Here is a 15,209-nt window from a genome sequence, read left to right on the forward strand (position 1 = left end):
ATGCCAATTTATTTAAATCATACATCATCTTTATTAGCTACTGCCTTCCCCAGTTTTGCTTCATCAGCAAACAAGTGAATATTCCCCTCTCTCTAAATCATTCCCTATATCATCAATATACAAATTAAAGAATTGTGGCACTAGTATAGAGTCCTGAGGCACTCCACTAGTAACTCACTTCTTCCAGATTCCACTCCACCATATACTACTCTGTGGCTGAGAGACAGACACCCACCACTGTCTCTTAGCCACCCTCCTCTATCCATGCCACCAACTTTATATCATTCCCATTTTCCAATACTTTAACCACCACTCCTGAGATACTAATAGCCTGTAATTTGCTACTTCTGTCTTGGAACCACCTTTCTGTAATGGAACTCTCTTATCCTATTTCATTCCTTTGGAACCTTGCCAGAGCTAAGACTCAGATTAAACAACTTTGTCAGAGGCAATGCCAATTCTCTTTCAAGTCTTGCAGCATAGAGCTGACATACCATCTGATTCCACTGCTGTATTCATACTGATATTTTTTGATGTTGTTGTTATTACTGCAAGGGATGTGGGAATCTTTGCGGATGTTCAGGGACTACATCATGAAAGTTGTAAGGTTACCCCCACCCCCAAAAAAAAAGTTGCTGGAATGCCAAGAAGGCTAAGATTGTCTCAGAACTCTGGAATATTGAGTATGAAGACAGATTGAGAGAATATGGTCTTCAGAGTTTGGCAGATAGGAAGAGGAGAGGTGACATGATTGAGACATATAAGTTGGTGAGAGGAGCCTATCAAACAGATACAAGGAAATTATTGTATAGGATAATGGGTGATGCAAGAACAAGAGATCATCTCTAGACAAAAGTTTTTGTGCGTAAAAAGATGAAAAACAGATTTTTCATCTCTTTTTCATCCAAGCCAAAAGAGTATTTTTTTTTGCTTGGCAGGTGGTGAACAAAGGGAATTCATTGCCAAAATGGGTAGCGAGTGCTTCAAAACTGAATGTGTTTCAAGGCAAGGTATGATAATTATCGTGGTCTGTGAGTGTTTGACCTCTCGCAATGAGTTTTTGGACTTCATGGAAGCTTGTATACTACTATACTAATACTATTATTATTATTATTATTAAGAGATACTTCCAGGGAGTCAGGAACTCATTGAGAGAGGTCACATATCACCCCCATCAACTATGATCCCTTTTCTTGAATTCAATCATACCATCTGCACTCAAAACCTTCAATGGCCATCCATTCCAATCACACATCACTCTATGAGAGAAAAATCTACATTCACTTCATTCATTTTTGACTTCATGGATGTCCTTTCCCCAATCTCCATAAAATGATCAACACTTCCTGTTTGTCTACCACAATTCTCACATCTATCTCGGTTACACTAGCAACTGCAAAGTCTCAACCTGGATGATATACCCTTGCAAAGTGATCACTTAGTAACTCAACTATTTCTTCTGCTTCTAGGAGTGAGGACAAGAGTCAATCCCTGGAAGTTGTGAAAGGAAGTCATGAGCAAGAGAGTGAAGAGTAGTTTCTTCGCATGGAGGGTGGTTGAGCATGGAATACATTACCTGATAGAATAGTGAGAACCACTAGGATAGGCCTCCAACAATGAGTCTTGTGGCTTCATGGAGCTCCTGAATCATAACAATAATAATAACAATCAAAGTCAATAACAACCAAAAATCAAATGGTCTAGTAGGCAGAATAACGATCGAAAAGGTAGAATACTAGTTGGAGAGAACATTATTTTGCATTCTCATATATACAATCTGTCTTTAGAAGCAATTGAAATAGTTATCTCTCCCCCCCCCCTTCATTTTGAAGTTTTATTATTATTACCCAAGACCCCATGAGTCAAAGACTCATCTAGGAGGTCCTTTTATCATACACACAGCTCATCATACCGTGCTTTAAACACACACTCAAATTCTCTGCAGACACCACACTTTCAGGCAAGGCATTCCAATCATTCACAACTCTGCTTGAAAAAAACCTGCTTCTTCTCACTGTCCTACTCACACCCTCTTTATACAGTTTCCAGGGATGACCTCTGATCTCCCATTATTTTCTGTAGAACCTCTCCAGCATTGATCCTATAACAACCTCTTACTAACTTGTAGGTCTCTCTATCATATCTCCCCTCTTCCTCCTGTCCACCAGACTCTGCAAGTTGCATCTTCTCAATCTTTTATCATACTCAAGTTGCATCTTCTCAATCTTTTATCATACTCAAGTTGCATCTTCTCAATCTTTTCTCATACAGGATGAATGTTATGTTGGACAGAAAACTGAGTAGCATAGACATTTATCTTTTAGAAGCAAGTTTATCTAACTCTTGGAATTTACTCACTCTTGGAAAGTACACACAATTTTTCTCTGCTTGCTAAAACAGTGTGCAAGTATGGGTCTGTACTTTCAGACACATATTTTATGAACAAAGTATGCATCCTCTGTCATATAGAAAATTAAGAATAACAATTTTATGTTTGTATCAGTCATTTTTAAACAGAATGTACTGTGTAAATATTTGAATATGCAATAATTCACATTTAAAGTGAGTGAATGAGGTTTGCAAAGAAAGTTTGATTTATTTATAAATAACTACTTCATGTGTTTTTCTAAAAGGTGTCTAGAATTTATAAACAAAAATTCGTTGAATTTATATATCTCCTAACCAAATCTGTGTTACATAAGGAGTGTAAAAGAATCTATACATTCGCACAGATCAGATTTTTTTTTTTTTTTTTTTGACACAGTCTGACAGTAGAAGATCTTATACATCCTGGAGAAACTGCAATGGATTGGTAATCTGTTGGGGTTTCCACCAACAAATTTCCAGAATTCTATCAACTGCACCACTGTTCAACAAGGATACATACATTGTCCACACTTTTTTTTCTTTTTTAAATGTATCTGAAGTACATGAATAATTTTCTATTTAAAACAGTAGTTGTGATTATGAAGAGTATTTAATGGTACATCCTCCAATAAAGATCAAATGCCTGCTTTAACATTGGACATTTATTAATGTCAATGAATTGCCTCTCCCCCACATCACATTTTTAATGTAAATTTCACCAACAAATGGTTGTAAATATATCCTAAATTTTGGTATGTGGTAAACTACAGTTGTATAATCCTTTTTTCCTGTTTTAGAGACCAAATATGATAAAAATTTTTCCCAAAACCTTTCAGAGGGGTCTTGGAAAAATTAAACTCCCTGATGATTTTCCACCAAACTATAACACAAAATATTCTTAGAACAAATAGAAAGCTCCATTGATTATACAGCTGAAAGATCAAATATATATATATATATATATATATATATATATATATATACAGTAGAAGTAACTGAAACTTCATTCATGAGAAAGCTATGAAACTTTTTTTATAAGAGATCACATCAAAAGGAATCACATTCATCCTTCAAAGGAATAGCATTTTGCAGCTAATAAAATAAGATTTGGAAAGTTCAGAAATTTATATAATGTAAACAATAACCAAGCAAAAGGGTGATAAAGTTGGCTTGAGATCAAATTAGCTTTTTTTTTTTTATTTTAGAAAGTATGCCTATTTTGCAATAGTAGAAGAAAAGACTTCTCTAAGCTGAAAGAATGGATAACGAGAGTAACTTTAAGACTAATTCTCCTGTAGTCTACCATTCATTTAGTGTATCCACAGTCCCAGAATGTGGAAACATTAGAATCAGTATAACTTACTGACCACGATGGTTTTTCCTATCCTCAAAGTTATGTTTCTAACATATGACACCTTCAATTCAATCATGGACTAGGGTATTGTTGTGACTCAAAATTTAATCTCAGATAGACATTTAGTCAGCTGCTAGCTCAAGCTCTGCTGACAGAACTTAAAAGCTATTAGTTTGGGATTTCTGGCTTAAACCACATGTCATTAAAGATATGTAAATATTTAGAACCATTAAAAATTATGGATGGTAGTAAAAATCTTAGGATGCATATGTAGCCTTGTAACCTGAAAATATTTCTAGGTACATAACCATTATAGGTGTGAATCTAGTCAATGACTGGAATTCAATTTATTATAAAACTAGATACTTTTTCATATGCTTTTTTTCAGCTGGTTTACGAAGTCAGATGATCTTTGACATGGGAAAGTAAAGTTTTAACTCCACAACTCAGCAAAACATCACAAAATCCACCATTTATTTCAGACAATAATGCATATGAGTTTAGAATCACAAGATGGAAACATCTGTCTGCTGTACTCTTGTCCTGATGCCTTTAAAATAATCTATAGCCATGAGCAAACCAATCATGAGGACTAAGAGCCTCGATACCCACAAATTTCTAAAAGTTAATTAAAGCTAAAAGAGTTCTGCTAAATCTTTTGGAGAATAAAATACAATTAGAAGACAGAGGAGGAAAATCATCATCCATGCCTTATGAAAAATCTTACAAAAAGAATGATTCTAAAAACAAAACACAAATTGAACTCATTTTTAGAAGTTTGAAGTGTCAAGAAAACATTGAACCAAACAATGAAAGAAAAAGTAATTAAGAAAAGATAGGTGTTATTGAGCCACTTTGGTCTCATGAATGGGAATTATATATAAAGAGGATTTAATAGTAACAAAACGAGTAAAAAATCACAAAAAAGTGCAATTTATAGTAGTGTCTTCATATTGGGACACCATTCATTATTATCACAATAACTGACCCTAGAGCCATTCTTGAAATATGTACTGTAGATATAATGTTGTTTTGCTTCACTATGCCATTAAAATGGTTGAAATGAAATAGAAAATTTTGATAGTGACAGGAGTAGAGTCCAAAAGATGGCCTGTGACTAGTGGTGTGCAGCAGGGTTCTGTACATGGAACACTGCTGTTTAATTTGTTCATTAACGATATAGGGAAGGATCTGAGAGGAACGGTTTATTTGTTCGCTGATGATGCAAAGTTGGGTAGGGCAATAGTGAATGCAGAAGATGTAAAAATTTTGCAGGATGATTTGGATAGATTGGAGGTCTTGGCTAAGGAGAATGGATGTCAATTTAATGTGGCAAAATGTAAGGTTATGCATTTTAGGGCAAAAAGATTAGCAGCAGTATATCACATTGGTGGAATTGTACTCCAGGAGATTGATAAGGTCACGGACTTGGGAGTGTTGGTGGATAGGGAGTTGAAGTTTAGGGGGCACATTGCAAAAGTGGCTAAATCAGCTCATCAAATCACTTGGATGCTGAAGAACACTTTGACGAGCAGAGATAAGCAAGTTATTGTTCCTCTGTATTGAGCTTTGATAAGACCCCATCTCGACTACTGTGCCCAGATTTGGTCATCTAGGTTTCTTCCTGATGTGGAGGAGGATGAGAGGATCCAGAGGCAAGTGACCAAGATGATAGCAGGTCTATGGAATGAACCTTATGAAAACAGGTTGAAGATTTGTGGGAATTGGTTGATAGACGGAAAAGGGGAGATATGATTGAGACATTCAAATTGCTGAAGGGTTTCTACAGGATTAACTCAGAAGATATTTTTGAGAACAGGACTGGTGGCGGGAGGACTAGGGGACATTCATGGAAGCTGGGCAAGAGTGTGGTTAGTAAGGGGTGTTAGAGTTGGGTTTTTTACTTTTAGAGTGGTGAATGAGTGGAATAAGCTGCCAGAGTCTGTTGTGGGTGCTATGATGGTGAATGAGTTCAAGGCAAAGTATGATAGATACTGTGTGAATGTCGAATAGTTGTGATGAACATGATGTTTAGGGTCTCCATCGATGAGTCTAAGGACTCCTTGGAGTCGCCCGTAACAACAACAATAATAATAATAATAATAATAGTGATTCTAAATTCATTAATTTCCACTAAGTTAGGGAGGATTATTATTTTTATTTCATCTGTTGAAATAGGTACTTATAATCTTACAAAATGCACCTAATGGAGAAATAGTTACTACTATTTCTCCATTAGGAGTTCTGTAAGATTTACTACTCCATCCAATGAGCTAAAGTATTTGAATAAGCAGTTGCTTTATTAGAAACCATTAAAAAGAGAGAAAGAGAAATGGCAGTCTTAGTTCTTGAAAGAATACTTACCCTTGAATTACAGTCTAAACAATGGAAATGTTCTCTGTAATTTAGATCTTTACAATATGCGCTTCCACATTCTGTTGCATTGGCAAACCTATCATATTTACAATAAAAAAAAAGGAATGATTACTGTAATTATTTTTATTAGACAAAAATCTAGTTCATTAATAAACTATTTCATAACTATGAATTTTAAATTATCCTTGATAAGAAATTATATTCTTGTTTTTATCTTTACCCAAGCATGAGCAAACAAGAGTCGGCATGTATCTTCCTGTCAAGTAAAATAAGTCTATATATAATAATAATTTTAAGCAATGAAGATATTTCTTATACAAACTTATGTTTGCTCATGCTTGGGTAAAGGATTAAAAAAATGTAATTGCTTGTTCAAATATAATTTACTTTCTGTCCAAGCAAAAAAAAAAACTTGCCGCAATGATTAAAGAGTGAAGCAGTAGGTCACGCCTTTAATTAGAAACATAATCAGGTAAGGAAAATTAAACAGAACACCATAGTTTCTGGGAAATCTCAAGGAACAGCTTTACTTATTGCTATTAATGTATTATTATTATTATTATTGTATGGGCACCTCCACAGAGTCCAAAGACTCATCCCGTGATGAGTCTTCCACCACCAAACTATTCACACAATCTATCATACCTATCCTTGAATTCCTTAACAGACAAAGCACTCACAATGGCCTCTGGCAACCCATTCCATTCATTCACCACTTTTGAAGTGAAAAATCTAGTCCTCACATCCCTACTAATAACGCCTTTACTGAACTTCCAGAGATGATCTAGCGTTCTGCACCATCTAGCCAAGTTCTGAAACATTTCCCCTGCATCAATCCTATAAAATCCTTAAAGTACCTTAAATGTTTCTATCATATCCCCTCATTTTCACCTATTAATTGACTTCTAATCCACACACACTCTCAATCTATCCTCATAGAGAACATTCCACAGATCACTCACTATCTTTGTTGCTCACCTCTGGATCCTCTCCACCACTTCCTCATCGCCAAGAAACCCCAGGAGACCAGACCTGAGCACAGATCCAAATGTGGATGTATTAAGGCCTTATAAAGAGGAATAGCAACTTCCTTATCTCTACTTGTTAGCATGTTCTTCAATAGCCAAGTAATCATATGAGCTACCTTAGTAACCTTAGCAATATGCCCTCTAAACTTCAACTTTCTGTCTACCACCACCCCTAAATTCCTAACTTCATCTATTTCCTGGAGTACAGTTCCATCAATGTGTACACAGCTTGTAATCTATTTATTCCAAAATGCATAACTTTACATTTCTCCACATTAATAAACTGACGCCATTATCTTTTTCCTCCCCATACCGACAGCCTATTTAAATCATCCTGCAAGCTCTCCATATCATCACCTTGATTCACTATTACTCTACCTAATTTTGCATCATCAGCAAACAACTGAATATTTCCTTTCAGATTATACCTATATCATTTATGAATAAATTAAACAGTAGTGGTCCTGGCACTGAATCTTGCAGCGCACCACTAGTCATCTGCTTTCTCTGGGATTCTGCTTCTCCGTATACCACTTTTTGATATCTGTCCAGCAGCCACCCTCTTATCCACATAACCAGTATCATATCCATTTATATTTGTTCTACCTTTGCTTAAAAGATTTCCATGTGGTATTCTGTCAAATGCCTTTGCAAAATCCAGCAGAAGAATCATTGTGTAGTCATTTCCTTATCCAACTCAGCTGTCACTCTATTATAAAAAACAAGTTAATAAATTACTAATGCACGACTGACCCTTCATAAAGCCATGGTACTCCACATAAAGTATCATATTCTTATCCATCCATTCTTGAATTCTCATTTTGACTAATTTTTCTGGTACTTTTATCACAACTCCTGAGATACTGATCAGTCTATAATTTGCTACTGCAATCTTAGAATCTCTCTTATGCAAAGGAATTATTTTGCCCTTTTCCCAATCCTGTGGAACTCTACCAGAACTGGGATTTAAATTAAACAGCCTAGTAAGAGGCAATGCCAATTCCCTTGCACATTCTTGCAAAATGCAAGCTGATATCCCATCTAATCCCACAGATGTATTTACATTGAGATTCTGCAATATCCTAAGAACCTCCACGTCATTCACCTCTGTTCCCACATCAGTCTGTGTCACATATGTCACCACATTAACCTCACTTTGATGACATACCCTTGCAATGTGGTCACTCAGTAACTCACCAATCTTATCTGCTTCTGTCACCTTGTCATCAACAGCACGCATTGAGGTTATTCTTCCTGTTACTTGCCACATAATGAAAGAACTCTTTGGGATTTCTTTTGGCCTGTTTGGGCTAGTTTCTTAGCATAATCTGATTATGCCTTCCTTACCATGCTGGTCACCTTTCTTCTTATATACACTCCACAACAATTTATTTTTTTGCAGCATATGCTGAATGATACTATTATTATTATTATTATTATTATTATTGTTCCGGGCAACTCCAAGGAGTCGACAGACTCATCGAGGGAGGCCCTAACATCATGTCAAGAACAACTATTCGACATTCACACAGTATCTATCATACCTTGCCTTGAACTCATTCACGGTCGTAGCACCCACAACAGACTCTGGAAGCTTATTCCACTCATTCACTACTCTCCAAGTAAAAAACCTAGCTCTAACACCCTTGCCAACCATGCTCTTGCTCAGCTTCCATTCATGGCCCCTAGTCCTCCCACCACCAGTCATATTTTCAAAAATATCTTCTGGATCAATCTTGTAGAAACCCTTCAGTAATTTGAATGTCTCAATCATATCACCCCTCCTTTGCCTATCGACCAATTTCTGCAACCCACAAATCTTCAACCTATTCTCATAAGGTTCATTCTACAGACCTGCTATCATCTTGGTCACTCGTCTCTGGATCCTCTTCACTTCCTCCCCATCACAAAGAAACCCTGGTGCCCATAACTGGGCACAGTAGTCCAGATGGGGTCTTATCAAGGCTCGATACAGAGGAACAACAACTTGTTTGTCTCTGCATGTTAAAGTATTTTTCAGAAGCCAAGTGATTTGGTGAGCTGTTTTAGTCACTTTTGCAACGTGCCCCCTAAACTTCAATTCCCTATCCACCAACACTCCCAAATCCCTGGCCTCATCAATCTCCTGGAGTACGGTTCCACCAATGCGATATACTGCTGCTATTCTTTTCACCCCAAAGTGCATAACCTTACACTTTGGCACATTAAATTGACATCCATTTTTCCTAGCCCAGTCCTCCAAACTATCCAAATCATCCTGTAAAATTTTGACATCCTGTGCACTCATAATTGCTCTACCCAACTTTGAATCATCAGCAAACAAGTGAACACTTCCTCTCAAATCCTTTCCTATAATATTGAAGAACAAATTGAAAAGCAGTGGTCCAAGAACAGAGCCCTGTGGCACTCCACTAGTCACAAGCCGTCTTTTAGACTCCACTCCTGAATAAACCACTCTCTGGTATCTCTCCTTCAACCACCCTCCTATCCATCTCACCAACCCTATATCTATCCCCATCTGCTCCAGTTTACTGATTAGGGTTCTATGTGGTATCCTATCAAAAGCCTTGGCAAGGTCCAGTAGTATTACTGTAAACCCATTACCCCTATCCAGTTCAGCCGTCACTGTGTTATAAAATGTGAGCACGTTACTGAGGCATGATCTACCCTTCACAAAACCATGTTGTCCCCCATACAATATCCCATTTTCATCTATCCAATCCTGTATTCTTTTCTTGACTAATTTCTCTAAGACCTTGACAATGATTCCTGATATGCTAATCGGTCGGTAATTTACAATAGCAGTCTTGGAACCTTCTTTATGCAGTGGAACTATTTTCTCCTCTTTCCACCCCCTCGGGACTAACCCAGACCTGAGACTCAAATTAAACAAAATGGTCAAGGGTACGGACAATTCTTTAGCTGCTTCTCGTACAACACGAGCTGGTATACCATCCAATCCCACAGACGTATTGACATTGAGGTTATGCAATAGACTACTCACCTCCACTTCATTCACCACAATTCCTGTATAATCTACTGGTACATTCGTTTCTGCAATGTCACCACCTGGATGATATATTCTTGCAATTCATCTTATTATTATTATTCATCCATCTAACTATTCATCCACCTTACTATTCATCCATCTAACTCCTATCTGATTTGCCTTCCTTACCTTAGGATTGTCTGCATGGTTAGCCTAGTGGCTATGCGCTTTGCAACCATATGCCTGGGGAAGGAGTGTCCTAGGTTCAATTCCCGTCGATGACATGAGGAGCTCAAGGATCTACCTCAGCCATAGCAAAGTTAGCCAGTCTTGGGCGTGGGCAACAGGATTTTTTCCCCCAGTTTATCTGGGGTTTCTCATCCTGCAAGCAGGCAAAACCAGCCCTGTGAGCACACAGGCTACAGTCATAGGATACCTCCAGGAATAAGGAGTAACCAACCTGTTCTGTAGGATTTCGGTTCCGAATGCTATACGGTAAAAAGTGTAGGTCTATGCGTGAGCACAAATTAGGAAATTAGGACCTTAGGATTGTATATTAGTAGTAGGGGGCTACGCCCCTTGTGCCCAATCCCCCCGTGTTCCAGACTGGTAGGCTGGTTCTCCTTGAATTCTGATGACTCAAAAGGTAGTTTCCTCCTCCCTCTCTGGCACCTACGGTGCCCCCCCCCCCCGAGTTCCGGACTGGTAGGCCGGTTCTCCTTGAATTCTGATGACCCGAATTTTGAAGACTCGACACTCAGGGTAGTCCCTGAGTTTCAAAACGTTTCAAATAACTTGACAAAAAACATGACACAAAAACGTTTCATAAAACACTTATAATTTTATATCTATAGGGTAGAATACAATTTAGGATTGCTTCCTTTAGATGCCCATTAACAACATCCTTCCATTGCAAGGCTTTATCCCATGGCACAGCTCCAAGCTTCCTCCTAAGCTTGTCATAATCACTTGCCTTGTAGTTCCACATATATCCCTTCTTGAGAGAATATTACTAATGTTTTGCAATATCCCAAGTCAGACTTCATGGTCACTTTTCCCCAATTGAAGGCAATGTAGCCACCTTGGTTATGGGTAGCTTTTCTGATCCTATGACCAGGTCCAATAATCTTGTGCCCTGAGTCCCCTCCATCACATGTTGCCTCAAGTAGTTATCTCTCAGTAGGCATATAAATTTCATTTCCTTCCTGCTATATGATCTTTCTTGCTTCCAATCTATATTGCTATAGTTCAAGTGCCCCATAATAATCACTGAACATGCACTCGTATTAATAACTTTAAAAAAAAAAACGAAAGGCTGGTATTCTATTCCTAACAAGCTCAAGACATCATATCAACTGCCTGAATTTGATTCCTTCTGTCACAAAGGCGGCAGCAGTAGACAGTTCACTCGGTAGTAGATAGTACAAAAACTTTTGATCTTCCATGGCTCAAACTTTCTCATTCTGTCAGATTTTTTTTCTTTTGAGAATCTCATCCATGATTCAAACTTCCCCATTCTATCAGAAACACTTTTATCTTTTTGTGAATCCCATATGTAAAAGACTGTTAACCTTTAGTTCATCAGTGTTAATACTGCAGGTGGGTTTGGTATCCCTGATCTGGATACCAAATATGTTACTTTTTCAAGCCATTTCAGACTTCCAAATATGTAGGGCTGTTGGTCTCAACACCAGATGATGAAATTCATCTACCACCTAAAGACATTCATAAAATATCCATGCCTATAATGGGATTCAAAACTACAGCCTGCTGATTACAGAGAACAGATACACTAACCACTTAGCCAACCATGGAAGATCTGAATTTACTGTTCCCAGATGCACAAATCACTCCAAACTGTTTGGCCTGTAGTCAAACTATCCACACATCAAAATCATTATTATTATTATTATTATTATTATTATTATTATTATTATTATTACGGGTATCTCCATGGAGTCAGTAGACTCATTGCGGGAGACCCAAGCTAGCAAAACAATATCTGTCATATCTCTTCTTGAATTCATTTACAGATGAAGAGCTCACAACAAAGTCAGGCAATGAATTCCACTCATTCACCACCCTCCAGGCAAAAAACCTTGTTCTGACACCTTTGTTAACCACACTCTTCTTTAATTTCCAGAGATGACTTCTTGTTCTTCCATCACTATCACACAGCTGAAACATTTCCCCTGCATCAATCCTATAAAAACTTTTTAGTAATTTGAATGTTTCTATCATATCCCCTCTTCTTCGCCTATCAACCAATCTCTGCAATCCACAAGCTCTCAATCTATCAATGTAGGGAGCATTTTTTATATCACTCACCAACTTTGTCACTCTTCTCTGAACCCTCTCCACAGCCTCCTCATCTCCAAGGAATCCAGGTGACCAGACCTGAGCACAGTAATCCAAATGTGGAAGTATCAATGCTTTATAAAGGGGAATAATAACCTCTTTATCTCTGGATGTCAGTGTGTTCCTCAACAACCAAGTAATCCTATGTGCAATCTTGGACACCTTAACAATGTGTCCTCTGAACTTCATCTCCTTATCTACCAATACCCCTAAGTCCCTAGCCTCATCAATCTCTTGGAGTACCTTTCCATCGATGTAGTACACAGCTGGTAATCTTTTAATCCCAAAATGCAAGACTTTACACTTTTCCACATTGAACTGACATCCATTTTCTTTTGCCCATTTTACCAGCTTATTTAAATACTCCTGCAAACTTTCAACATCAGCTTGATTTTTTATTGCACTACACAACTTTGCATCATCAGCAAACAACTGAATATCTCCCTTTAAGCCGTTTCCTATATCATTTATATACAAATTAAACAACATTGGCCCAAGCACAGAGCCCTGAGGCACACCACTGGTCACCTGCCTCATTCTGGACTCGGCTCCTCCATACACCACCTTATGGTATCTCTCCCTGAGCCATTCTCCTATCCATATCACCAATTTAATATCCATTCCCATCTGCTCCAATTTGCGTAACAGTGTTCTATGGGGTATCCTATCAAAAGCCTTAGCAAAATCCAGAAGTACCACTGTGTAGCCAGTTCCTTTGTCCAACTCTGATGTTATTCTATTATGGATAGTTAATAGATTGCTAAGGCAGGATCTACCTTTAACAAAACCATGTTGGCCTCTATAGAGTATCATATCCTGATCCACCCATTCTTGAATTTTGTCTTTAACCAACTTTTCCAATACTTTTACCACTACTCCTGAGATGGTGATTGGTCTGTAATTCAATACTGCAGTTTTAGAGCCACCCTTATGCAAAGGAACCACTTTGCCTAACTTCCACTCCCTAGGGACCATACCAGAGTTCAAACTTAAATTAAATATCCAGGTAAGAGGGGTATTGGATATCATGGGATTCAAAACTACAGCCTGCTGATTACAGAGAACAGATACACTAACCACTTAGCCAACCATGGAAGATCTGAATTTACTGTTCCCAGATGCGCAAATCACTCCAAACTGTTTGGCCTGTAGTCAAACTATCCACACATCAAAATCAATTTTCCTCAATGAGTTTAACATCCACACTCCAACTGACTTCTATTTTCAAATTACAAGTTGGAAGGATGCAGAATATATGCTGTAAATGATGATTTAACACAAATAGTAAATCTACCCACCTGCATTCCTTGGCAATCTACGTGACTCTCAGAGAGTGGTGTGAACTGCCTGGATGGATGTAAACAAGTGTGTTCACACTTGTTTACATCCTTACAATTAATCTCTCAAATATTTTACTGATGTCAGCTCTCCACTGGTTAATTAAAAGAATAATTTGATGATGTTTCTTCTCTTGTAGAATCTCTCTCTGTAATACTGTCATTCTCAAACTTCTGTCATGTGGTCTTACAACAATGTCATGTGTGATGAGCTCTGCAATTATTATTAATCTTTTCCACAGAATATTGTTACTATTATTTGCATTCTCCTGATTCGAACACTTGTTCCAATCAAACTAATGAAATAATTCTTGTTGGAATGAAAGACCTACATTCTTCTATTCACATAAAACTCTCACCTGTTACCCAAATCTTGATTCACCAACAAGAGCATCAAGGCAGTCAATGTAAAAATAATAATAATAATAATAAAATAATAATAAATATATAAATAAACATGCAGCACACCATACCCGGCTTGCAATTTAATCCTCAATTACACTGTACATAAGTTTGCAGCAACTGGGAAAAGAGAGGGGGAGGGGCAAGGTTCCAAATTTGACTTTGAAATTACTAAAAAAAAAAAAAAGTAGAAAACTTGTTGTGCACCCTAATGGATAATTTTGCTTCTGGTCCTTAGCTAAGACTGGATAGCCCACCTCTCTCACACACACTGCTGGTACCCCACTGTATCATCACCTGCAGACCTTGATATTTTGGAAAGAAGGAATCAAAAGAATCTTGCTAGGCATAGATAGCTAGAGCAATTCTGGTCCTAATAGTATCCCCCCCCCCCCTTTGCACTTGATCCTGGTTCTTATGCCCTTCATACCCGCTAATATTCTACCATCAGATAATTTATCTTTTAGAAATCAATCTATATCTAACCTGTTCCAAAAGTAAAATCTGCCACTGAACCATCATCCATTTGTTTCTACTTTTGATTCTTTTGATTCCTTCTTTCGAAAATATCAAGGTCTGTGGGTGATGACACAGTGGGGTACCAGCAGTGTGTGAGAGAGGTGGAACATCCAGTCTTAGCTAAGGACCAGAAGCATAATTATCCACTTCAGTCTTCTCAAATGTAATGCCAAAAAGCTCTTCTTCACTGTTAAGAAACCTACAAGCTATTCAACAATCATCAATATAGATTCTGACATCCTTATTCTACAGGAGAACTTGTGGAGTGATATGGCATACCTTTGGATGCCATACAACTTTAGGAGAAATGCAAACATAGCATCTGGAATTTTCTAAACACACACTAAATCTAATGCAGAGACCTTCTAAACAAACTCCCACCTTATAGTTTTTCTACTGTCTTTTTTAAATGATTCAACAGCCTCTTCAATGGCCATTTAGTGTGTGTGTGTGTGTTTGATGGTTGGCTTTCTCTGTTC

The 15,209-nt window shown here is 37.6% G+C and overlaps 1 protein-coding gene across 1 annotated transcript in view; it reads right to left on the bottom strand.

Moving 5' to 3' along the window:
* LOC150107643 (zinc finger protein castor homolog 1-like) overlaps nt 1–15,209 on the bottom strand; it is a 252,159-nt gene that overhangs the window by 104,658 nt on the left and 132,292 nt on the right. The window contains exon 6 of the mRNA XM_090392151.1: nt 6,086–6,173. Within this exon, the coding sequence (XP_090248277.1) occupies nt 6,086–6,173 (88 nt within the window). The remainder of the gene's footprint in view (nt 1–6,085; nt 6,174–15,209) is intronic.

The sequence above is a fragment of the Typopeltis vanoorti genome, chromosome 4 (genome assembly GCF_054136105.1).
Source record: "Typopeltis vanoorti isolate ZY-2024b chromosome 4, IOZ_Tvanoo_1.0, whole genome shotgun sequence".
NCBI lineage: Eukaryota > Metazoa > Arthropoda > Arachnida > Uropygi > Thelyphonidae > Typopeltis > Typopeltis vanoorti.